Raw genomic sequence first — 25,910 nt, forward strand, 5'->3', positions numbered from 1 at the left:
CATTTCCCTAATGACTATTAATGTTGAACATCTTTACATGTGCTTAGTGGCCTTTTGTATATCTCCTTTGGGGAAATGTCTATTCATGTGCTGCTTTTAAAGATTTACTTATTTTGAGAGAGAGAGGGCACGCGCACATGCACAGGAGCAGGGCAAGGGGTAGAAGGAAAGGGAGAGACAGAACCTCAAGCAGACCCCCTGCTGAGCAGGGCAAACTCTCACCACCATTCAGGGCACAATCTCATGACCCTGAGATCATGACCTGAGCCGAAAGAAAGAGCCGACCACTTAACTGACTGAGCCATCCAGGCACTCCTCATGTGTTACTTTTAAAATTGAACTACTTTTGTGTTTATTATTGAGTTGTAAGTATTCTTTATATATTCTAGACACAAGTCCTTTGATGGTTAATTTTATGTGTCAACTTAGCTTAGCCACAGTGTCCAGGTATTTGGTCAAACATAATTCTGGATTTGTCAGTGAGGGTGTTTTTTGTGGATAAGATTTAAATCAGTGGACTTTGAGTCAAGTAGATCTCCCTTTATAATTGGGTGGGCCTCATCCAATCAATTGAAGATCTTCACAGACCACAGACTGACCTCCCCTGCCAAGAAGGAATTCTGCCAGCTGATGGTCTTTGGATTTGAACTGCAACACAAACTCCTTCAGGCTCCAGCTTGCCAGCCTGCCCTATAGAGTCTGGACTTGCTATAGCCTCCACAGTCTCATGGGCAAATCCCTTAGAACAAATCTCTATAGACATATACACATCCTGGGACACCTGGGGGGCTGTCGGTGAAGCGTCTGCCTTCTGCTCAGGTCAGGATCCCAGGGTCCTGTGATGGAGCCCCCATCAGGCTCCCTGCTCAGTGGGGAGCCTGCTTCATCCTCTCCCTCTGCCTGCTGCTCCCCCTGCTTGTGTGCTCTCTCTCTCTGACAAATAAATAAATAAAACCTTTAAAAAAAAAAAAAAAAGAATATACACATCCTGTTGGTTCTGCTTCTCTGGAGGACCCTGAATACAAGTCCTTTATTGCACGTGATTTGTGAAAACCTTTTCCTATTCCTTATTTCCTTCTATAATAAAATGTGAAAAAACTAATATTAAACAGAGTTTTGTCTTTACTTTCCAATCTCTACATCCTGCCAACACACACACATGCACACACATACCATCCATGTCATCTCCCTTCAAAGGCAGCTATTTCCCTCACAGAAGGGAAGAAACCAGAGAGAACTAAACAATTCAATCTCCAAATTCAGAGTCCTTTATGCCAAAGCAATTGAGAAAGAACAGGTCTTTGAATTCCCTCCAGCTTGGCTTTGAATAGCAAGAGCCAGGCCTAAAGGAAGGGAAGAAAAAGTTTAATTCTAACAACAGATTTCAAAAGAACTAAAGTGTTCCTGTCTGCTCCATCCGTTTCTTTCCTGAAGACTCCTGGACTGTTTATAAAGGTATAAAGAGAGCTTCATAGAGTGCTCCAGTAACTCAATCAAATGCAGGACTTTCCCTGCATTACTCAACTGGAGAGATGCACAGGGATCTCAGAAGATGTCACCATGACAGGGTACCACCAAGGAACAATGAGATACCTCATCACACCTGCTGGGCCTTGCAGCAAGGAGGGGGTGGAGGGGCTCTGTTACATTAACCTCCTTCTCCAGCAATGTTCCCTTGACTGTATAATCTGGTATTTGCTTCCTACCATATTATCACAGTAATGGTGGACTGAAAATGTTTCATCCTTGCCTTTTTTTTTCAATTTTTACTTTGACTTTTCAAGAAGTCCAAAGAATATTATTTGTCTAAGACCTTGTCAGGGCCATGATAGTCTAAGTACCCAATAAAAAAAAAAATAAAAACAAAAACAAAATAAATGCACCATCTAGGGAAACAAACCAGAACAACCCATTATATAGGCTCAGATGTGTCCAAGATCCAACCATACGAAACTGTAGACCCCAAGGTAAAGAGCTTTAAAAAGCTAGTGAAGCAAAGAGGATTTTTAATTCTAAGACAACCAAATCCAATTTTTTTATTGAGCAAATTGGCCATAAAGCAGATTTCAATAAAAGCAAAGAAGTGGTTTTGATATGCTTTATTTTCCATTTAAAAATCAAGAGATTTAAATATAGCACCCATGCCCCACTTCTATTCGCATAAAGGGAAAATATGCTATGCCAAGTGGTGAAAAGTGAAATTGTTGGCTTGATTTGCTCTTCAATCTGGCATTTTCCATGAAGTACAGTTTTCCTTGAGTTATCTAAACTTTTTCGCCCTCATTGGTGAAAGCATAACTACCACCAAAGTAATTTTGAGCACTCTTTACGGTAGGGTATCAGGTTAATCATTTTTCATCTTCTCTATAAGGAAATGTTTTTATTTGTTAATTTCTTTAAAGGTGTCACCACAGTCCTGATAGTTGAATGAATATTAGATACGGGGTTTATTCTCCTTTGTGCTTGGATAGGTAAGCATTGAAGGGAACTATTTCTCAGTTGGAGATTAACTAGGCATGGTCCCATCCATTTGAAAAATGTAATTCATCAAGATGACTAATCATGTGTACATAAAGGAAGAAGGAAAGTGTGTGATGTTGTTATAGTAAGAAAGAAGAGATCACCTCCTATCTTATAATTTCACAGTTCTTTTTTTTTTTTTTTTTAAAGATTTTATTTATTTATTTGAGAGAGAGAGTGAGAGAGAGAGCACAAGAGGGAGGAGCGGGAGAGGGAGAAGCAGACTCCCCGCTGAGCAGGTAGCCCGATGCGGGACTCGATCCCTGGACTCCAGGATCATGACCTGAGCCGAAGGCAGTCGCTTAACCAACTGAGCCACCCAGGCGCCCCCACAGTTCTTTTCATTTACCCACAGGTGTTTCCTCGATTCACAGAACAAATTCTAACACTTGACTAATTAATTCAAGTATATATTTTTGCCATAATATATGGGATAGATTAGAGGTCAATGAAATCAGTTTATAAAGTAGGAGCTTGGTATTCCCCACATGCACCTAAAAATCCTCTTCTAATTTATTTTACAAACAATAAAATGGCTTCTCTATCAAACCATATTTGGAGCACCTAAAATAATCTGGTATGTATTAGGACTTAGTTTGAGTCCGTGGGATGACAAGAGCATACTATGGTGATAATGAATGTAAATAATTAGAAAGCCATGTAAATTATTTCAACCTGTCTTGCAAAACACAACCTGGGAAAATGTTGGGATTATTGTGATTCATCCAGACAGCCTTTCGCCAAGAACCTATGCCTACATACAACTTCTCAAAAGACCTAGAGAGAACATTTATAGGTCCCTAAAATAAGGCAAGAGAGATTCAATACACAAAGGAAATTTTCTACTATGTGATATAAAAGGAAAGAAGAAAGGGGCAGTAAGTTACTATACTTGGAGTAAGGGTATTAGTTTCTGATTCAGAAACCCATGGGGAGGAACACACAAGTGGGTATGTCCGCGCTAGAAATCACAGAAGGGTTGGAGCAGGCTGGGGCAGGGGCAGCAGAAATAACTCACATGGGGCTTCTCTTTCACCTACAGAAGAGGATACCCCAAGTATCCCACAGGTGTCCTCAAGGACCTCCTGAGACACCCCATCAGTGACACTCTTCTCATTCCTCTACCTGTGACACTTGATAGCTCTCTCCGTCCCTACCTCCCCCCGTCCCACGTCTTTAATATTCTTTCTGTTCCTTAAGGACAGGAAACCTCTCCTCTCCCCTCCACCCCCGTTTCAGGACCAGTGACTGCCTCCCCTCTGCCCCGCATGCATGGCATCTTGTATCTGCACTTAGATCTCAGCTTGAACATCACCTCCTCAGAGAGGTCCTTCCTTGGTAACCTGGTCCGGGGTGGCCTCATCCCTCAAGGCTAGTTTCCCTCCTTACTGCTTATCTGTACCCTCTGCTGGAACTTCCGCTAAGGGAGAACAGCCCTGAATCCCCCGAGCTTGGAACAATTCCTGGCACGTGGCAGGTGCTCCATAAGTATTTGTCCAACAAACAAGGCTGCAACTTCTCTGTTGAATGCTATAATAATATTGCTTTTCTTTCAAGGTAATCTGGGCTTCTTTCATCTTGTGGATATTTGCAGCAAGAAAGACAGCTCACTTATTATGCAAGCACATTTCCCTTTAATGTTATGTGACACTGGTATTGCTTTTGTTCTTCCAAATTTGTTTCACTCCATCTGATACATAATTTAATCTAATTTCTCACTGTGCTTGTTGATTCAACTTGAGTCGAAGACTTTTCATGCATTGGGGAGTCTATTTATAGGTCTACTTTGCATTTTGTCTGTTAACTTCATTTCTATACCCTCAAAACAAATATGTGGGCACTTAATCACGCATTTCCCTTCCCAGGCAGCGTGGGTGTGGGCTGTGCTAAGGCTCACACCATCCAAACGTAAATTAAGGTATCTTTTGATAAGAAAATCTGACATACCATGCAAACCTATTTCTAGAATTATTATTATTATTCAGAATTATTCTAGAGCCATAGCTATTGTTTTGCAGAACATACAAATCCTTCCACAGCTGTGAAAAAGAAAGAACATGATTGAAGGATTTTTTTTTTCTTTTTTGAAGGGCTTGATTGGGTCTAGTAAGTGTATACTTTTAGTTTGCTTTGTTTAAAAAGAGAAAGGTCATCAGAGAGGCCTTCAGTGTATTCAGCAAGGAAAGCAAAAACTGAAAGAACTGAGAAAAGCAGTTTTACACCCCGAGAGGCTGTAGGTACAGGGGTTAGGGCATTCAGAAAGAAATGCAGCCAGTCTTTTTTCTCATGAATTCTTTACACTCAAACCTAGGAATCAAATGTGACCTCTGCTTTATTGTGTGTTCACATAGTTGACGAGAGATACCAACAAACCATAGGGGAGCTCCCTTCCATAGGCATGGAACTAAGAATATGTATATAGGCACTTCTCAGGTTCCAGGGATCAGAGAATGACCAGAAGAGTCAGGAGCCAGAGAGGAAAACATTTTCAGTAGCTTTCCGACTCACTCCTGTTAATGCGCCACTCCCACAATTCTTCAGCTTTCGGAGACTCAAACCCCCTGATGCACCATCCGTCCTTGGCCCCGCTCCTCCCCGAGTGCCTCCCCCTCCTCGGCCCACTGAACTAGCGGTGGGGGGGGTGGTGGTGGTCAGCCTCCACCATCCTTCCTTCACCTGCTCCCCATTCTCTCCCTCCGCCACTCCTGGTTCCCTGGCCAAACACCCATCCACATGGCTATGGGAGGGTGGGAGCCCGACTTCCGGAAGGGATGATGAGCAAACGCAAATGACCTCACCACACTGCCCTACCTCCCCTGGGAAGGCCCCCACCACATTCTTCTCCACTAGCTCAGCCCCGCACTTAAAAATCCTGCCACCTTTTGTTCCAGCAGAGTCGAGCTTGATCTCTGCCCCTATCACAAGTCTTGAATGAGTTCTTCCTTGCCTGTTTAATTTAGACTCGGGATGGCTAACATCCAGTGGGGCGGAGGACACCTGGCCATCACGCTGTTCTTCTAGTTCAAACACACCTTCGTTTTCTCCTGCATTCTCCTCTGCCCCCAAACCTCTCATACCTCTGCCCCCTCCTCATTCTCAGCTGATAGCCTTGATTTCTGGATCATTGGGGTTTCCTCCAGCTCCTATCACCCCCCCATCACCCCACCGACCCGCACGTGCAGCCTGATACCCTTCCTTCCCAGGCTCTATAGGCACCAGAGACCCTATCCTTTCGAGCTCACTCAAGAGTCCACCTGGGCTCCGCAGGTTCAGAGAGTAAGAATGAACAGTGACCTTTCCACATGCAGGCACACAACTACTGTATTTCAAATACACTCATACACTACTACAACAGTACCCAACTCCTAAGCCCTGATGTAAATTGGCTCATCTAAAGCTTCAGAGTTCCCGGTAACTCACGCAATCCTGGTTTACACCGACTGTAATCAGAGAAATACACTGCCTCCCATTCTTGGAAGTCAAAGTCACATTCTATTTGCCACAGGGAGGTTTCCCTCCCTCTGTAGCTCAGTTGATTTGCACATTTCTAACTGTGGATAAATGACAGATGTGCCGAGCTGCTTTTTATTGGAAGCCAAGTAGAGAGCTCATCCCAGAGCTTAAAAATATTTACAAGGTTTCTGCAGTGTATGACTCCTCATCACACTGCTATGCTGGGCTATGTCCCACCTCAAAAAGTTCAAGGACAAACAAACAATTACCTCTTCAAGGACATCGGCAAGCTTACTGAGGATCTCTTCAGGAAGGCTCTGGAATGTTGGGACACTGAAAAACAAAACAGATGATGCTGAAGCAACTTTCTTTCACAAACAAGGCAGCAACATGCAAATGCATAAGGATCAAAGCAGGAACTTAAGCATGATTTGATGGGAAAAGGCGTGTTGTACTAGAAAGAACTTGGAGGCTGAACAGAACTGAGTTCAAATCCCACGCATAATTAACTGTGGGACTGCAAATGCCTCAGCTATAATGGGGAGAAAAACCACTTTCTCCCTTATCAGTCTGTCACCAGATTCCCTCCTCTTCCATCTGCCTCTCTGGGTCCCTCTATACACACGTGCGCGCGCGCACGCACACACACACACACACACGCACTCACACACATGTGCACAAAGTCCTTCTACAGGCCAACTCCTGCTCATTCTTTAGGCCACAGCTCGATCAATGATACACTCAGACCTTCAAACATTCATCCAGCAACCTTGGAAGCTTCCTCTCTCCCCAACCCCCTCCAGCTAGGTCAGGTTCTTCCAGCATGAACTCCTTTATCACTTGCTATAACAGTCATTAGACACTTAATCAGATATTTTTTTCCTGGGTGTTCTCCCTGCTAGAATTTAAACTCCACAAAAATAAGAACTATTTATCAGTCTTGTTCAACCCCTGTGTTTTCCATCATTAACAAATAACTCAATAGACGACGTTGAATAAAGTTATGAAAGTGTAGATGTGTGAATGCTTCCTGGGACAATGAGAAGGATCAGATCAGACAGGGTGGAGAAAAGAGCCAGAGTCAGTAGACCAAGAAAATTATTAGTTCTTCTCCCTTCCTCTTATTGTCCCCCACTGACCAGCAAATGAAAATACGGAGTGATGCTAAATGCACAAACCCATGAGTTCTTTTAGATGTGAAATAGTAATGAACTTAAAAGAAATAAAAACACTTATCAACATGTAATTTTTGAAGCTCCCCTGGAAAATCTATCTGGGATATAGAACTAAATTCCCATTTAATCCCATCTCACTGCTCAAATAGAGAGAGGACACTAAATGATCGCATATACATTTGCATATCTGATATTTGACTTAGTGAATAATTCCAGCTTGATTGGAACGATACAATGAAAGAAGCCATAGCATACTGTTTGGATATAAGCGCATAAGTTTTACTGTTAATTTGTCACTCTAATTCCTATTACTTAGTGTAAAGCCTATTGATAAAATCCCAGGGTTTTATGCAGAGGTAGAACAATTCACCCGGGACCATCTGTTCCACCAGATTTACTGCTGTGGTCTTGGTCACATGGGTTTTAATTTCCAGAAGGCAGTGTATTTCAGCAGCTGGATGGAACTTATCACAGAAAGTGAGGAAGACAGAAGAAGCTGTTGTCACAAGTAATGCAGGTTGAAAAATCTAGCCCTTCCTTGTTCTTCTAATGAGCTCTATCTCAGTGTCTCCTAAGATCTAAGAATAATTAGAATGCTTCCATCCCAGTGGGTATTTGCGAAAAACACAAATCACGACTGAGTTTTTCTCTGTTCATTTTAATTGGCCCCCTTCTTTAGACAGGCCTATTACTTCTAGGGTCCACCATTTATTTCAACAAGGGCTATGTCTATGCCAAGTCGTACCATAAATACTTCCATGTTTCTGAGAGTTCTTTCTTATCCATGAGAAAAAAAATATTTGCTTGACTACGTAATATACTAAATGGAAACAGAAACATTAAGTTTTAGGAGGGCACTTTAAATTATCTTTTATAATTTTACTTCCCCCCCCCAGCTTTGAGGTATAATTGACAAATAAAATTAGAAGATATTGAAAGTGTACATCGTGATGATCTGATATACATTGTAAAGGGCTCCTCCCATCTAGTTAATTAACACCACTAGCACCTCATATATATATATATATATATTTTTTTTTTTGGTTGAAAACATTCCAGTTGTCCTCCTTTAGCACATTTCACAGTGCTACTGGTCATCGTCACCATATTACACATGAGATATAGACCTTATTCATTCTAAACCATAGCTGAAAGTTTGTATTCTTTTACTAGCCTCTTCCTGTTTCCTCCACCCTCCAGCCTGCCCCACCCCCCACTTTTCTGCTAGATGTTTCTATGAGCTTGACTTTTATTTAGGTTCCACATATATAGGATACAATCTATTTGCCTTTCTCAGTCTGGCTTGTCTGACTTCCCATAATGCCTTCAAGTTCCATCTGTGTTGCAAATGCAAACTGCGGAATTTCCTTCCTTCTCATGCCTGAATAATATTCCATTGTATACTTATGATCTTCTCCAACTTAAATGTCTCACAGCCTTTGGCAGCATTTGTTACCAACAAAAAGTAAGGGTGATTTTTAAGAAGAAACATTGTAAAAAATTAATCAGTAACAACCGGAGAACTTCTAGATTTAAAAAAATGGAAAGCAATTAAAAAATAAATAGTTTCACTTTAATAAATTGCTCTGAAAACACTTTTGTAGCCATCTTTAAAATCTTAAGATATTTATTACTGCCAACACTACATAAGGTCTCTCATATAATTTGCTTTCTAAGAATTATTGGTCACCAGTAGCTTGAACACCAAGAACAATTTAGAATACTCATAATTTGGAATTCTACCCATGAAATACATTGGTTAAATTTCCCCCAAATACATCAAAAGACATTTAGACTCCACTAATTTGGACATATAATTCAAGATGAAGTTGTTTATGATTTAGAAAACTTAAAGCAAAATAATTATCAGGACAAACTTCCAGAGCACGTCTTAATGGTAGAGGAGAATATTTTAATTTATATAAAAAATAATTTATTATAATAATTTGCATACTAATTACAAGTAATTCTTACATATCTGTTAAAACATTTTGCTCCCTAAGGACTTTCAATAGGCCTGAAGTTACAGAATGCATTTGAATGTAATGTAATAGAGATGATTTAATATGTGTAGAGTTTTGCCATTGGCTTTTTTAAGATTTATTTATTTTAGAGAGAGAAAGAGAGAGAGGGAGGGAAGAACAGAAGGGGCAGAGGGAGAATCTCAAGTAGACTCCCCACTGAGCACAGAGCCCAACACGGGGCTCGATCTCATGACCCCAAGATCATGACCTGAGCCGAAACTAAGAGTCGGATGCTTAACGGACTCCATCACCCAGGCACTCCACCACTGGCTTTTCTAATTGAATGAAATAAGGACTTGGAATTTGCAATGACAATAATAGAAGGTGAGATATGGGTGCTTTCTATTTGCCAGGCACTGGGCTATGGATTTTATAGAGAACATAAAGGTTAGTTTTACATCCACCTTCTGAAATAACCACTGTCAGTGTCACCCATTTCACAGATTTGACAAGTGCAAACTTGAGAGTTTGCCTGAGGTCACAGCTCTCAACATAGGTGAAGAAAGGATGAAAATCATGTGGAGCTCATCACTTACCCACCGAACTGCATGGTTTACAGTGAAAGTATTAGCAAATACTTCATGCAACTTTCAAACCAGTTCCATATTCTTTTAGATAATGATTTGGATATGAATAATATTAAGAATATGTGATTTATTAACCACCTTTTTACTATGAAAAAAGTTGAACAAATTGAAAGGCTGAAAGAATAGTTCAAGAATCACCTGTATCCCTACTATCTAGATTTGCAGCTGTAAGTTACCATTGCGCCATCTTTGTTTTCTCCACCTTCAGTTCGTCTATTTTTCTGTGTGTAGTGATAAACAGGCTTAGAGATATTTTGATAAAATATTTGGAAGTTGCAGATACTACCTCACCCCTAATCTTCAGCATACATCTCCTAAAATAAGAACATGTTCCTAAATAACTATAATAATTATACATAAGAAAATCAACTTCAATTCTGTATATCATCTAGTATCTGCTTCGTATTCAAATATTACTTATTGTTCAAAAATGTCTTTCCTGGTTTTTTTCTTCTCAAACCAGGATCCAGTAAGATTCTACACATTGCTTTTGGCTGTTATATTCCTCTAGTCTCCTATTCTACAAGATCCTTCCACCTTTCCCCTATGGCATTGACATTTTGAAGACATTGGGACCACTGTCTTATTGGATGTCCCACATTCTGAATTTGTCTTAGTGATTTTAATTCTGCTAATCTACTATTCGAAAGCCACAACTAACAGAGGGGAGAGGAAATCCAAGTACAAAGAATTGTATTTCAGCCATGTGTCAATGAAATTGGAATACACAGAGAATAACATAATGGTATACAGCAGCAGTTCTTGAAAGGTGATCTGATCCTAGACCTTTTCAAGGGGTTCCTCAAAGTCAAAGCAAATAGTCTAAGTTGTAATTTGCCCTTTTCACCTTATTTTTCACATGTGTACCGTAGAATCCCCCAGTGACTATGACATATGGTGATGATATCATCATTTTGATATATATGCTTGGATTTTATATATATATAAAATATATATACACACAAATATATATATGGATTTATGCCATATATAAAAATGGATTTATGTTATATATATGGATATATGCCTATATGCTCTTGTGTTTCCTAGAAATTTTTAAGGTAGTATGTAGGTTTAGGATATGTGTGCTGTTTGCAGAAATTAACTCAGTATAATTTCAGTAATTCTGTGCTTACTAGACATTTTTCACACATGTAACCTCTTTATCATCCAATATCATTGTTTTGAACTCCTGAATAACTACGGTTATTCAGACTTGATACACATTGCTATGTCAAAGTGGGAAAAAAAAAAAAACCCAGAAGAAAATATATTTGGATATCTTACGTTGCAAAAAGAGTTTTATATTTTTTTCTTCAAAAACATTTCTAACTTTTAAAATGTTATCTAATGATGTTATAATTTTAGAATTTTGTAATTATTAGTATTAAGAACTTAATAAAAGAAAGTTTATTATCTTTTTGTTCATTTTTAGGGATGGATCACTGACTTTGAAAGGGGATATCTGAAGACTCCTCAAGCTACATCTGCCATTTTCTAAGCCTAAAGACACTGAAAAATATAAAAAAGGACACATCAGAGAATTTTCTGACTCATGGATGGGATAAATCTTGTCCAAAGAAATTTGGAGACACTATAAATGAGAAAAATATGACAAAATCTACTTTCCCCCTCAGCATTACAATTTACCTTATTGTCTTACACAACGGGATCTTTTAAAAATAACCTTACCATGCCAGTTTTGATGTCATTTTGAGCCCAATCATTGACAATTCAAGGAAAAGGAAATTGAGCTTTTAAATGTAGGCATGATGAAGTTTTTAAGAAACAAAAATGGTTTGGTACTTCTTTTCAAATAGGAAGGGGAGCACTTTACAGGGTGAGTCACCATCGAGCCCTGACTAGAAAGACCCCCAGGACAGCTCAGAGACCCCTGAAGCCATGCAGTCTTTTCTTTGTTCCATGCCTGCTGGATGACGTCAGTACAAGAAAGCATTGCACTGTCTCCTTCCAATGATACAGTATCTTCTTGCATTAAAGACTAAGCTGTAGGCACAAAAATGAGTTAAGATCTTCTTTACAGAAATGTACTTTTGCCTTACAAATGGATGCATCTACAGCCATGGCTAGACTTACTCTTTTGCTTGTGGTTATCTGATATCAGAACCAACTAATCATCAAAGAAGATCATCTTTTATATGAATGCTTGGCAACAGACACCCGCGGTACTGACTGTTCCATGTGGAATAACGGTCCATGTCGATGGTTTACCCCGGCACAGTGATGCTGATATTTGCACCGATGGTACAGGAGCAGTGGTGGCCCCTTGGCAGCAATTAAGGCAGCAACACCAAACTGCACCAGGTGCCAATCTATTCTTCAACACCACTTACAGTTAAAAGTTAAATAAAATGCCAGGGTTACTTTCAAACATTTTTGATGCAACAGTAAAAGTTATTCATTGTATTACATTTCAACGCTTGAATATGCATCTTATGAATACTGTGACAAACTGGCAAGTCCACTTACAGCCCTTCTGGGACTACTGAAGCATGATGGCTGTCTCAGGGAAAATCACTTGCATAACTGTTGGAGTTGCAAGCTGAAGAGTTCCACTTTTTATATGGAACATCATTTTTACTTGGCAATGACCAACCAACTGTGGTTATTCAGACTTGAGGATCTGGCAGACAAGTTTTCAAAAAAGAACGAAGTGAGCCTGTGACTTCAAAAAAGAAAAAAACTAAAAAAACAAAAACCCAGCAGTATTTGTTGCCAATGATAAAATGTGAATTCTCAAATGAAAATTAAAACTTCAGACAACTTTTATCTGCCATTTTGGGCTTAACAGCTTTCCGATTCTTGAAGACTTTTCTGATGAGATCATCAGGGATAGGTGGATATTAACAAATGGGAGCCTTTTTTTATTGGAAATTCTACATAACTCAGTGAACCAGTATTTTTCAGATGATCGATGAATGGTTTTATAAAATCACGCATGGGGAAAGATCTATTCAAAGTAAAAGATGGACCAATGGATCTTAATGTAGCTACTGCTTCATAGTCCATATTGCAATTAACCTTTAATAAACTACCAGTTGTTGGGTTGTGCTGTAGTATCAAATAAGAATGTCCAAAATTATCTGAAAAGGCCATTAGCCTACTTCTCCCTTTTCCTACTACATCTCTCTCTGGGAATGATCTTTTTATATACTTCAACCAAAATAAGAGAAATTGAACAGACTAAATACAGAGGCAAATAGGAGAATCTCTTCCACTAAGCCAGATACTGACAGATTGGCAAAAACGTAAACTCAAACTCCTAATTTTACTAAGTTTTGTTTGTTTGGGGAAGATAGAGTCATCTTCATTAAAAATCGGCTCTTTATGTTAACATATAATGTTTATTTTTGGCGTGTTTAAATGAATTAGTATTTTTAGATATTCTCATTTTTAACTCCTCATACGGTCAATATTGATAGATATAACCCACATAAGTTGGGGAACCACTGATGTATTAAAAGCGATTAAAAGTGATTTATTGATGAAGACCATGTAAAACATGGAATACCCACAGGATACTATTACAAGGAAAATATGATAAAAATTATGGATACCATAAGATAGTTGTTTTTACTAAATTCCCTTTTAATTACAAGTAGAGAATTTTGCAGGAGAATATCACGAAGTTAACAAGTATGTTAGGTGGAGTAACAATCTTTTCATTTTTTTTTCCTCTTCTTGTGTTTTCAAGATTTTCTGTTTTAGGGCTGTATTTTTTTTATCATACTGAGTATTATAAAATACATAATCATGGTTCCAACTAAATAAAATGTATCCTAATGGGTCCATTTCAAAGAAAACAATTCTTACTGTTGTTAAAATACTGGTTTAATTCAATTATTTATTTACTCACTCAAACTTGAGTACCTATTATGGGCCATAAATTGTTGCAGTGTTTGGGATTCATTAACAAAAGCAAAGGTTCCTGTGTACTGATCAAATAGTAAATAGTACACATAATATACGTTATACATATGATACTTGTACACACACATGTATATATCATAGAGCACATTAGTGGGACAAAAAGTCCCACAGGGTAGCAGGGATTACAATGGGAGAGGGTTTAAGGTGAAAGATTGAACTGGACTAGGATGTCCTCATTGATAATGTGAAATTGTCGCAGACATCTGAGAGGTGGGAGGGACAGTTAACTGTAGATCTAAGAGAGAGGATCCAGGTAAAGGAACCAGAAAGGAAGGGGTCTGCAACCCTTGGTGGATTCCAGGAGCAGCAGGGTGGGGCTCTGCTGCCCCATTGGCTGGGCGAGAACGGAAGAGCACGTGCATCAAGAGGGAAGGGGGAGAAGGTGGATCACAAAGGGGCATGTGCCTCCCACCCTCAAAGGACTTGGCTTCCATCTGAGTGAAACATGCAGATGCTGCAGGGTTCTGAGCAGGTGTGGCAAGGTCTTACTCCCAAATTAAAGGGACCCTCTTCGTCTCTGTGGAGAGTCAACGGCAGGTCAGCCATAGTAGAGACTGTGGGCATTTGCAAAGGGCGGAAGCAGTGGAGGGGTGGAGAAGCACTTGAGCTCCATTATATGGTGAAAGTAGAGGCAGCTGATTTCCTGGTGGACTGGATGTGGGATCAGAGGGAGGGAGGCAAGGAGGACTTTGCAGTAAGGAATCTGTAAAAACAGTTTGGGTGTTTTTTTCATACTCAACAAACAATTTTTTTTTTTAAACCTACTTGGTAGCCACGGGCTTGATTTTATCAGGTTTTCATGTTTAAATATCATCAGAGTATTAGATGTAGTCCCATATTTATAAGGCAAGATATCTCCAACCAACCTACGTCTGTAGATAGTTCACCAATGTCCTCTACCTAGAGCAGAGCACGCGGTTGCAGGACTTATCTTTGGGTAGCATTTGGAAAAAGGAAGCCTTTTTATTCTGCCATAAGAAATCGACTCAGTATCAAGTTTAATGCGAAGAATATTGACAGGTATGGTTTATTTCTGTGCCAGTGCCTCCCTAAAGCTCATGCCAATTGAATAAAAGCAGAGATCTCTGACTTACCAAAGAAACCAATTTCTACTGATGAAGGATTAAGTAAGGGTCCTTTTATTTTTTTTTGAGTTCAAATATTTATTACTGGTCCTTCTTAATCTTACAGGTATCTGAGCTTTCCCTTTAATGAGCTCATCAACACATTTTTTTGTTTTTGTTTTTTCCCTCTACATACTTTGCTCCCCTGATTAGATCATTTGGCATTGATCCTGCTTCAGTCTGCTATGCAATGGTCTTATAACTGATCTTCCTTCCTGGAGTCTCTTGTGACCCCCTCTGTGTATTACTCATCACTGCCAGATTTATTGTCTATCAGCAGCATTTAGCTCTTATCACCCAGTGGCTCCAACCCCCAAAGGCTAGCTCTTATCTCACCAGATTCTAAGAATTACAATTTTTTCCTGTGTGTAAAAATACTTTAAATAAAACAAACCATTATGGAGACATCATTGACGTATAATTTTATCATCTGTGTGATACAATGTAAACTCCTTACCCTGGACCACTGGGTAGTGAGTAAGCATATGGGCTTCTGGATGGAAGAGAATCAAGCTGAATTAGGCTCTGCTGCTAATTACTAGCTACGCCTCTGGCAAGCAGTTTGACTTCTCTAGGTCTCAGCCTCCTTCCCTTAAAAAAAAAGGCAGGGTGGATATTACCACCCACTGCATAGGGCTGTGGTGAACATAAGCAAAATAACAGATATAAAGCATTAAGAAGGTTCCTGGCACATAGTAAACATCCAATAAATATTAGCAGCCGCCACAATTATATTTTTGTTCTAAAGGTTATCATGGTTTAAGACCTTCAATAATCAAAATAAACATTCTAATAGGTCAGATACAAATCTCAGTGTAGACTCAAGAGGGCTAGAAATACCCATTTCTTCCCTCTTCAGTCAAATTATATTTGATCTGGGGTAGGAATCCTTTTCTCAGGTAGCTATCTGAAGATATTTATTGTGTAGCCCTTCCTCAAGGTCATACCGAATCCAGGAGTCAGGTCATACCCGGAGAGTGGAAAGTAAAGGCTTTCATCTCTCTGCTTTCAAGGTCACGAAGGACCCTTGATGTCCAAGGGCTCTCTCCTTTTGTGCCCACAGATGAGGAAAGAGACCTTTGGTCAAGCAGGGAACCTTGGTGCTTCTAGTCAGCCTTCCCAAGTGAGTCCATGCAGAGAAATTCATTCCTGGCTAATCATTTCCAAGGTTCTTCTTTCTCCCTTTGACTCCAGATACTCTGGATATTGTTAAATGAATTTAGGCTTTAAAAAATAGATAGCATTAGGGCGCCTGGGTGGCTCAGTTGGTTAAGCGACTGCCTTCGGCTCAGGTCATGATCCTAGAGTCCTGGAATCGAGTCCCGCATCGGGCTCCCCGCTCAGCGGGGAGTCTGCTTCTCCCTCTGACCCTCCCCCTCTCATGTGCTCTCTCTCTCTCTCAAATAAATAAACAAAATCTTAAAAGAAAAATAGATAGCATTTTATCTTCTAGAAGGTTTAAGTATTGACCAAAAATTCTCAGATCAAGAAATTCACGTTTACTGCAGCATTATTCACGTAAGTCAAGATATAGAAACAACCTAAGTACCCATCAGTGGAGAAATGGAAAAAGAAGATGTGAGATATAGATACATAGGTATCTACATGTAATGGATTATGTAATATAATCACACACATATAGATGTGACATGCATAGAGTATTATTCAGCCACGAGAAAGGAGGACATCCTGCCATTACAGCATGGAGAGACCCTGAGCACATTATGCAAGTGAGAAAAGTCAAACAGAAAATGCTAAGTAGTGTAAGACATCACTTGTTTGTGGAATCTAAAAAAGCCAAGCTGGTAAAAAACAGTAAAATGGTGGTTACTGGGTAATAGGGGTGGGGGGATAAGACAGATATTTAAGGGTACAAACTGACAACAGTAAATAAAAATAAGTAATAATAGTAGGCAAGCCATAAAAAATATCCATAATGCACAGTGTAGTAAATACAGGCAAGCAAACTTGCTAAGGGGCTAGAACGTAATTGTTCCAACCACTAAAATAATAACGTGATGGAGGTGCTAATTATTGTCACAATGGCAAACAAATTACAATATATAAATGTATCAAATTAACATGTTGTACACCTTAAATTTACAATGCGATATGCCAAATATAGCCAATTTAAAAAAAGGAGACTGCAAATCTGTCTGGAAAAGAGGAAAGGGTATAGTAACAAGGAAAAATATTTCAACAATTTATATTTGAAAAAATAAATCCATCACTAGTATTTGCAGAGGCCTGATTCCCTGTGCAACCAAGCACCATCCACCGCAACCACCGCCCCCCAGCCCCACCCCACCCCACCCCCAACACACACACAGCTGCCTGTCTAGTCAACCACTTGGACACAGAGGTGGGCAAACGGCAGGGCAGGAAGAAAGATGCTGAGGAGAGGTCTAGGCAGACCTGGGAAGTGAGCTCAAGGCCATCTGGGGGCAATGGATTTCCAGGGTCGGGATGGGGCATGTGGTCTAGCAGGGGCCACACCCTGGAGAAGGTAGGGGGCGCCCTTCTAAAGTAAAGGGCTCAGGGACAGGCAACTCTAAGTAGTGTGTCCTCCCTCCTCACCCAGTGCCCCTGGTGAGTGCCACAGCCCAACACCGCCTGCACGCCTTCTGTCACGTCAGCCCTTCCAGCACATTCTCCCACATCTCTTTAGTCATCTGACATGTCTCCATTCAAATGATTAATGTAATTGATGGCAGGAAATACAATTCAATGATTAAAAAAAGAAAACCTATAAAACTGTTATCCCTGCAATTTTCATTTAGACAAGGGTTCTATTCCCATCAGTGAGGTATCTTTCCTACCACCCTTGCACTAGGCAGCATGTGTAAGAGATGCCAATCACTTGAGCTCTGTGAGTCTGTTTTCACCTCTAATACAGAAATAATCATTCTCGCCTGAGAAATCTCAAATGCCATGAAATACTGTGAGAGACGAATTTGTCTATTTGTCACTAGACAGCTATCAGTGATCAAGTTACTTATAAGCACAACAAAAATACTGAAAGTATGGTCTTAACAGCATTTTCTAGAACTATGATACATCCAACCTCAAACTTCAAAGTTTGATTTTAATGTAATTCAATTCTGCAAATTCACTGCCTTTTCCAAAGCACGTACCAACCGGTTAGACTAAATCCTTGGTCAAAATGTCCTAGAACAGTGGTTTCCAAACCTGAAAGTCATGAGGAATTCAGATTCAACAAGTCATGGAGTGGATTCCAAGAAAGCAATGTATTTTTCAAAATGGTAATAAAACATATATCTGTAACATAATTTTATCATTTTAATGATTTTTAGGTGTGTAGTTCAATGGCATTAAATATATTCACAGTGTTGTGTGAACAGCACCGTCATCCATCTGTAGAATTTTTTCATCCTCTCAAAAGGAAACTATACCAATTAAACACAAACTCTGCATTCTCCTGTCTCCGCAGCCCCTGGTGGCCACCATTCGGCTTTCTGTCTCTATGAATTTGGCTCCCCTAGGGGCCTCATATAAATGCATCTTTACAGTATTTGTCTTTTTGTGACAGACTTAATTCACTTAACAGAATATCTTCAAGGTTCATCCATGTTGTTCAATGTATGTTTTAACATCTCCCCAGATGATTTTAATGCACAGCAAGGTTGACAGCTTTACTGATTATTTTCAGTTGGTATGTGAGAATTTAAAATAACCACTAAGAATCATAAACCTAGTAGAGCTTATTTTCTGAAGTGCAATCTTCTCCACCTATGTATCATCATTTTATTTGTTACTATGTTATGTTATCTTGTTGTGCCATGTTATTTTTTGTTGTGCTATGTTATTTTGTTGTGCTATGTTATTTTGTTATATTTTAAGGCTTTAGCTTCCATAGTCAGAAAATGAAAACAAAAGTTACCTAGCTCATCATGGAGCAGTTGTGAATATTAATAAGTATGAAGCACTTAGCAAAGAAGCTGCCGTCAGGCAAGCACTCACTTAAAGGGACTTACTGTTGAACTTGTGTAATACTACACTTAACATAGAGTGCATCACGTAGTAGGTACTCAAGAGCATGCAAATTGAAGGAATAAATGCAACGAAGCCAAATACGATGAAGTGGTGGTGGTTTTGAGCCAGGGTTGTGTACTTTGCACACTGTCCAAAGGCACCTGCATGGGGATAAGCAGAAGCTCAAACTCAGCCCACCCCCCTCTCTGCATGCCACCCGTTTTACCCTGGTAGGGGCTGCATCAGCCCAGAGGATGGGGTGCTTTTTTTTTTTTTCAAAACAGATGCCTTCTTTCTGGCAACCCTAGTCTGTGCAAAAGATCTTCATTCGACTTGTTATTTTCCAGAAACCCTGGGAATATTTCCTTGAGACTATTTACTCAAGAAAAATAAAAAAAATTATTGACTTACAGTCTGCTTTAAAATTTTTTAGAAGAGCTTTTGAAAAAATCCACCAAAGGGCTGCTTTCAAAATCAGAAGCAAGGTCACTCTGGTGCTTCTATCGCAACGATCCTGAGGAGGTGAGCAGCTAATGACATACTTTATTAAATTACCTTGGAAATGCTTAATAGCATCTAAACTTGTGGCTTATTTGGAAGATCACATTGTACCTTATCTTTACTCTGTACATCTTACAACAGCCTGTGCCTACGCAAAAATATAATCTGATGGGTTTTTATGGAATTCAACAGGTTATGTCTGATTATTAAAACTAAAAAAACAGTGTATAACCTTTTAAATGTTTAATGTTGTACTAACGATAATCAGCCTAACAGGTACCGCCCAGAGTTTCTACCCCATCTTTCGAGCCCTGGGAGGTGTGATCGCTTGCCCTCAGAGGCTATGCCTTCCCTACAGCGGTGTTTCTCCACAAGGTGTCCCCGGCTCATGGACAGGATGCACCTTCATTGTGCAGGGGATTCCTATGTAGTGCAGAGCATTTAGCATCTCAAGTTCCTACCTGTGAAATGTCATGCGACAAGCACACAACCTCTAGGGGTGATACTGCCCAAGATTCAGAATCATCACTCTCTAATTCTGCATTGCTCCCGGTTCACCAAGTGAGTTTGCTAGTGCTTCTGCCTCAAACCTCACAATCCTGGTAACCTGCTCCAATTTCCATTTCTCAGGGGCTGTATACCTATTACCCGGGAACTGAAACACTCAACAGACATCTATTTGAAGTGCTTCTGGAACCTAGCTGCAACATATGGGCAACATAGACAGATGGAACGTAGGACTCTTCACCCTTGGTTTATGGCTGCTTCCAAAGCCACAGTATTCAAAACATTGTTTCTAAAGTATGTCAATAGACATTCCCTACCAAAAGGATTCCATAGCCGAATAAGGAAATTCTGAACCATAGAAATTTAAAAATCTTCTTTACATATCAGAGTCTTTATTTTTTAAAAGATTAGAAAGTTAACTGGACAGGGAAATGAGATAGTATCTGCCAACTTATTCAACAAGGTAATTCCTTAATTCAAAATTATTAATTTCTTGAGCAGCTGAATTTCCATGCTACATAGTTTGGAATCATTAGCTTATATTAAGGGGACGGAATTCACAAGTCCCTAAGCCTGACATGGTCTCATGGTGAGTTGTTCCCTATTTTCATGATGAAATGCAGTCACAGTCTTCTCTGAAAAGCCTAGATTGATCATCTCCCTCATCTCCCCCTTGTCTTTCTCCCCACTCACGGTGGACTCTGCACAGACACATCCACAAGGGCAGAGGGTCTAGATGCCTCTCATCTGGGCTCCCGAGGTACCCGGTGTCTACCTCCATCGTAGCTTCTCGTGTTGTGCTAGTCAGTTTATTTATCTGCCTCACTCTAGAATCAGCAAACCACAGCCCCTGGCTCACCACCTATTGTTGTATGTCAAGTTTTAATGGAAGGCAGTCATGTTACCGGTTTAAGGATGGTCAATGGCTGCTTTCAGGATACAATAGCAGAGTAGTTGCAACGGAGTCTCTATGGCCCTCAAGCCTAGAATATTTACTACTTGGATCTGCAAGGGAAAGTTTGCCCACCCCTTCCCTAGTCTATCAGCATCTTGAGGTCAAGTACAGTGCCCAACTCCTTCAGCTTAATGCCCGGCCAATGGGAGATGCTCAAAGTTTACTGAATGAAAAAATGTTTTACACCTTTCAAAATTAATCCAAGGATATCTGACCTTGGAGTAACTGTTTTAATAAAATTGGAGGGATGGAACAGTCAAGCCAGGTCACATAGCCAAAGATCTTATTCAATGTTCAATTTTTTAATGTGGACTTGGAAATACAGAGTAAAAGAAAGTTAACTCTTAACAAATAAAAACCCTCGTTTAGAAGTACATAAACCTAAGAACAGGATTCAAAGGTCACTGTGAATCTTTTATGAATTCTCGTCCAATATCATTTTGAATTTTTCAAAGCCTCTATTTTTTCCCTTGGGAAATAATTTCTGAAGACAATTGTTTAATAAGTGCCTTTTTCTGGAATGCAAGCAAGATTGTCTTTTTATTTATTCTATATTACTCCTAAATCCACTCTTTACCAAGAGATTTTCCTTTTTGATTTTGTAGTAAAATTTTAGAAAACATAAGAATGCAGAGAAATAAATTTCCATCCTCGAAAAACTATAGCAATTTATTGGAACCTCTGATAAAGTAGTTTTGCTATTAAGGCTCAAAAGTCAATGAAAGAATAAAATTCATGACTTTTAAGAGTTTTGCCTTAATTATAAATCTTACCCAGAATTAGATGGTAGAACTGGGATTAAATTATATGATCCATGAATCCCTTTCAGCTGAAGATTTAACACATCAATTATTAATAATTATCATCATTCACATTTTAAGCAGCTTCATACATATCATGGTTAGGAGTGGTTATCAAGCACTTGTATGCCAAGTGCTTTTCTTACTTTAACAATAATAATAACCATCACTAATAGTTATTCACCATATACTGTGGTTCAGGTATTCTGCTAACAGCTCTACGTACTTTATTTAATCCATGAACAACCAGGCTTCTACCAAAAAGGATTTAAATCCATTTACACAATGATGTATGTTCCTTCTATTATCATAAGTATTAATTTTCAGGCAAGCTTAGTAATAGCTTAGTCTTAAATTGATGCATGCTTCCTCAATTTATTATGTGACTAATTGAATAAGTATCACATAGGAGATTTTTGCAGTCAGGCAATGGACTATATTATCTTACAAATTAGTTTATCCTATGATATATGTAAGCAATGATGGGTGGATATATTATCTCCTCAGATTTGCATTTTGATTTCTGACAAATGTTATAATCCAAAGGAGTGACTTGGATAAGACATGTAGGAGTTAGGGCAGATTAATAAGAACGGTGAGAATGGGTGTTGAGTGGATGGCTCTCTCTATCTGTCAGGTCCAAAGGAAATAAACTGACACAGCAGTAAGCATAGAAAGAGAATCAATTATTTGGGAGAAAAAATCAGGTCACTCTCACTTTACAATGGCAATTAAAATACCATTATATTATCTTTAAGCATTTAATAATTTTAGCTTGGCCTTCACATATTTTTGCAATCATTAAAATTTAAGTTTATTTTAACTACAGTCATAAATGTGAGAGACCTATAGGATGATATTAAATGTCAAATCAAGCTTAATGGTGTCTTTTTAAGATATGACCATATGTCTACATTTCCAACATTTTTTTAAATTAGCTATTATGTGCTAAGCACAGTATAATAGTAAGTCCCAGCCATGTTGCCTAGTAAAAATGCAACTTTGAACAAGTTAATTAACCTGAGTCTGTTTTCTCATCAGCGCAATGGAGATAACAGAATTCCATATAAACTAACTTACTTTACTGTTCAGTCACTCTTTAGGTGTTCTCATTATCTACATCATGCACACAAAAAGATGGGACCTGAGACTACTCACAGGTAACTTTACCTCCCTGGGTCTAAGGGACAGAACCTGGACTCAAACTCAACCAACCAGTGTCTGGGATCCATTTGCCAAAATCTCAGACTGCTTAGCTAGCACAACTTAGAAAGCTAAACAGAAGTTTGACAATATCACCCTGCCCCCTCCCCCACCTTGTAAGTTTCCCTGCTCTGTCTAGGGTGAAGCCACCATGGGGAAAGCCAGTGGCCCTTTCAAAAAGTGAAGCTGCTTTTATGATCAGTCTACACAATTCCCAGTGGTGGAGATGGAAGTCTCCAAGATGGCAAGGGTCGTGAAATCCTGGACAGAGGTAGTAGTAATACTTTGGGCTGACATGTCAGAGATAACTGGAAGACAAGATGTAGTACTTTTTCTTTTTTTTTTTAAAGATTTTATTTATTTATTTGACAGAGAGAGAAGCAGTGAGAGAGGGAACACAAGCAGGGGGAGTGGGAGAGGGAGAAGCAGGCTTCCCGCTGAGCAGGGAGCCCGATGCGGGGCTCGATCCCAGGACTCTGGGATCACGACCTGAGCCGGAGGCAGACGCTTAATGACTGAGCCACCCAGGCGCCCCAAGATGTAGTACTTTTTCTTAACTGGAATATTTTATTGCCAATACTTTGAGTTGGACTAATCTAACTTAGTTGTCAAGCCTTGCCAATAAACTCTGACTTTTTTATGACCCAACTAAGCAGTGCTTTAGCAAAAGGCAAACATTAGTGCCAACACTCCCAGGACTTCAGACTCCGATTTGAACCCTGACTTGTATCTCCAGTAACTGAAGTGTAATGCATATCAGCAAGCTGACGTGAAAAGCCAAACCAACTCACATCAAACAAAAAGTACTGGAAATTCACAGGCCCCAAAAATCTGCTTAAAAAAAAAAAAAAACAACCCTTCAATAAAATGTATAGATATAAATTCTAACAATCCAACTTTTGGATTCTTAAATGGTTTAGATTAAGTAACAAAAGTTGATATTTAAAAAGGCTGCAGTGTTGGCTGGGAAGACGGTGGTGCAGGAGGATGCTCAGATCTCCCCATCCCGTGGATAAAACTAGATAACCCTCACAAGCCTAAATAACCCAGAAAACAGCCCAAAGACCGGCAGAACAAACTCCACAACCAAGGCTAGAGAACAGGCCACAGGGAAGAAGGTAGGAAGGGTGAAAATGCAGCTTGAGACCTAAATAGACTGCGGCCAACCACACATTGGAGGGAGCCTGGAGTTTGGTGAAGGGTGAGAAACAGACTATCACACTGGGGAGCCTACACAGGGAACACAAGCCCGCATAACATTTGGTTGTGAAAGCAAGAGGGGCAATTTTATGACTTCTTAGAACCAGCTTGACTTAAAGTCTGGAATTCTAAAAATCAGCAGGCTTGGCTCTGGGACTTAGAGGGACTTAGAAAGCAGAGTCCCTGCCCTTAAAGAGACAGCACACCAAACAGCCCCTCAGCTACAGCATACACACAGCAGTTTGAAAAACACTGGGGGCAAATGGGAAAGTGATTTACTCATCACTGAGCATGTTCTGAAGACAGGGGTCTCAGAGAGACCCCTTCAGGAACAAAGGAGCACGCCGCCCCCCCACCAGCATAAAGAAGGACCACCTGCAGGAACCAGCACAATGCCCATACTTGGTATCTAACCTGCTTCCAACAAGCCCCACCCCACACCCCTTGCCAGGCACACCTGGCTCACGCTGTTGCTGCAGCCCTTCTCCCTCCCGAAAACCAGCGCAAACCTCACCAGCACCATGGCTCCTAACCCACACATTTTGCAGGGCTTTGGTCCCACCAGCAACTGTGGCTGCACGTACTACAGAAGCCCGAGGCACACCTTGTTAAAAGTGCACACCCCATCTTTGTTAAAAGTGCATACCCCATCCATATGCACTTGGCCGATCTACATAGACCAGCCTGGCCCCAGCAACGGCAGCTCCAAGTCTCATTTAGCAAGCAGACCACTGTGTACCTTGTTAAAATTCCCCCCACCCCAGCCAGGGACCAAAAGCTGCCTGTAAGGGGCAAAGAGACCACTGAAAATGACTACACTGGAGGAAAAAGCAGCCAGAACACAACAGGGCACATACACAACACACATAGGAGATGTTCCCCGAAGCAGCAGGTCATGACACGGTGCCGCAGAGCACTCTAGCACCTCTTCTTCATAATGTCATTACCTTCAAGATCAAAGATCAGGAGACAGAGATGACTTTCCTGACACACAGAAACAGAGTTAGACAAAATGAGGAGACAGAGAACTATGTCCCAAATAAGAGGATCAACCCACAGCAAGAGCCCTAAGTGAAACCCATAATATGCCAAATAGAAAACATAATGATCATCAAGATACTCACTGAGAAGAATAAGTCACAGAGATGTAAAGAAACTTGGCCAAGACCACGATAGTCAGTCAGTAGTGAAGCTGAAGGCAAATGACAGAGTTCAACAAGACATGACCCCCAAGAGAGGACTCAAGGCACAGGGAGTAGGGCTAGGCATACAATGGACTCTCAATCCGGACATGAATGAGTGAATCAGCATCTCTGAGGTGAAGTCAAGAGAGTTCCAAACTCCCTGCCACTTCTCCCCCCATCAAGACAGGGAGGTCAATTCTCCTCTTTTTAAATTTTTTTTATTTTTAAAGATTTTTTTTAATTTATTTATTTGACAGAGAGATAGCACAAGTAGGCAGAGAGGCAGGCAGAGGGAAAGGGAGAAGCAGTCTCTCTGCTGAGCAGGGAGCCCAATGTGGGGCTCAATCCCAGGAGCCTGGGATCATGACCTGAGCCCAAGGCAGCAGCTTAACCGACTGAGCCACCAGGCACCCCAATTCTCCTCTTCTTGAACCTAGGTTAACTTAGTGACTTGTTTTGACCCAAGAATGGGGTCAAAAATGCCAGCTCTGGACCTAAGTATTAAAGACCTTGGTTCTTTTAAGCCAGCATCCAAGCTGTCAAGGAGCTCAGTCTAGACTCCTGTGTAGTGACTGGCAGTTTGAAGAGAGACTGGAGGACACGAGGCCATCTTGCATGTTCCAGATGTGTATACAGCTCCAGGGTCTCCCTGTAGAGCACAGGATTGGACCAAGGAGTCCAGTCAACCCAGAGCATCAGGAGAAGCAATAGATCACTGTGGTTTTAAGCCACT

General features: G+C 40.2%; 1 protein-coding gene across 2 annotated transcripts in view; it reads right to left on the reverse strand.

The window, feature by feature from the left end:
* Positions 1 to 25,910, reverse strand: part of PRKG1 (protein kinase cGMP-dependent 1) — a 1,258,435-nt gene that overhangs the window by 360,439 nt on the left and 872,086 nt on the right. For both annotated transcript variants that reach the window (XM_044915991.1, XM_044915990.1), the window contains exon 5: positions 6,243 to 6,306. In XM_044915991.1, the coding sequence (XP_044771926.1) occupies positions 6,243 to 6,306 (64 nt within the window). The remainder of the gene's footprint in view (positions 1 to 6,242; positions 6,307 to 25,910) is intronic.

Source organism: Neomonachus schauinslandi, chromosome 6, assembly GCF_002201575.2.
Source record: "Neomonachus schauinslandi chromosome 6, ASM220157v2, whole genome shotgun sequence".
Taxonomy (NCBI): Eukaryota; Metazoa; Chordata; class Mammalia; order Carnivora; family Phocidae; genus Neomonachus; species Neomonachus schauinslandi.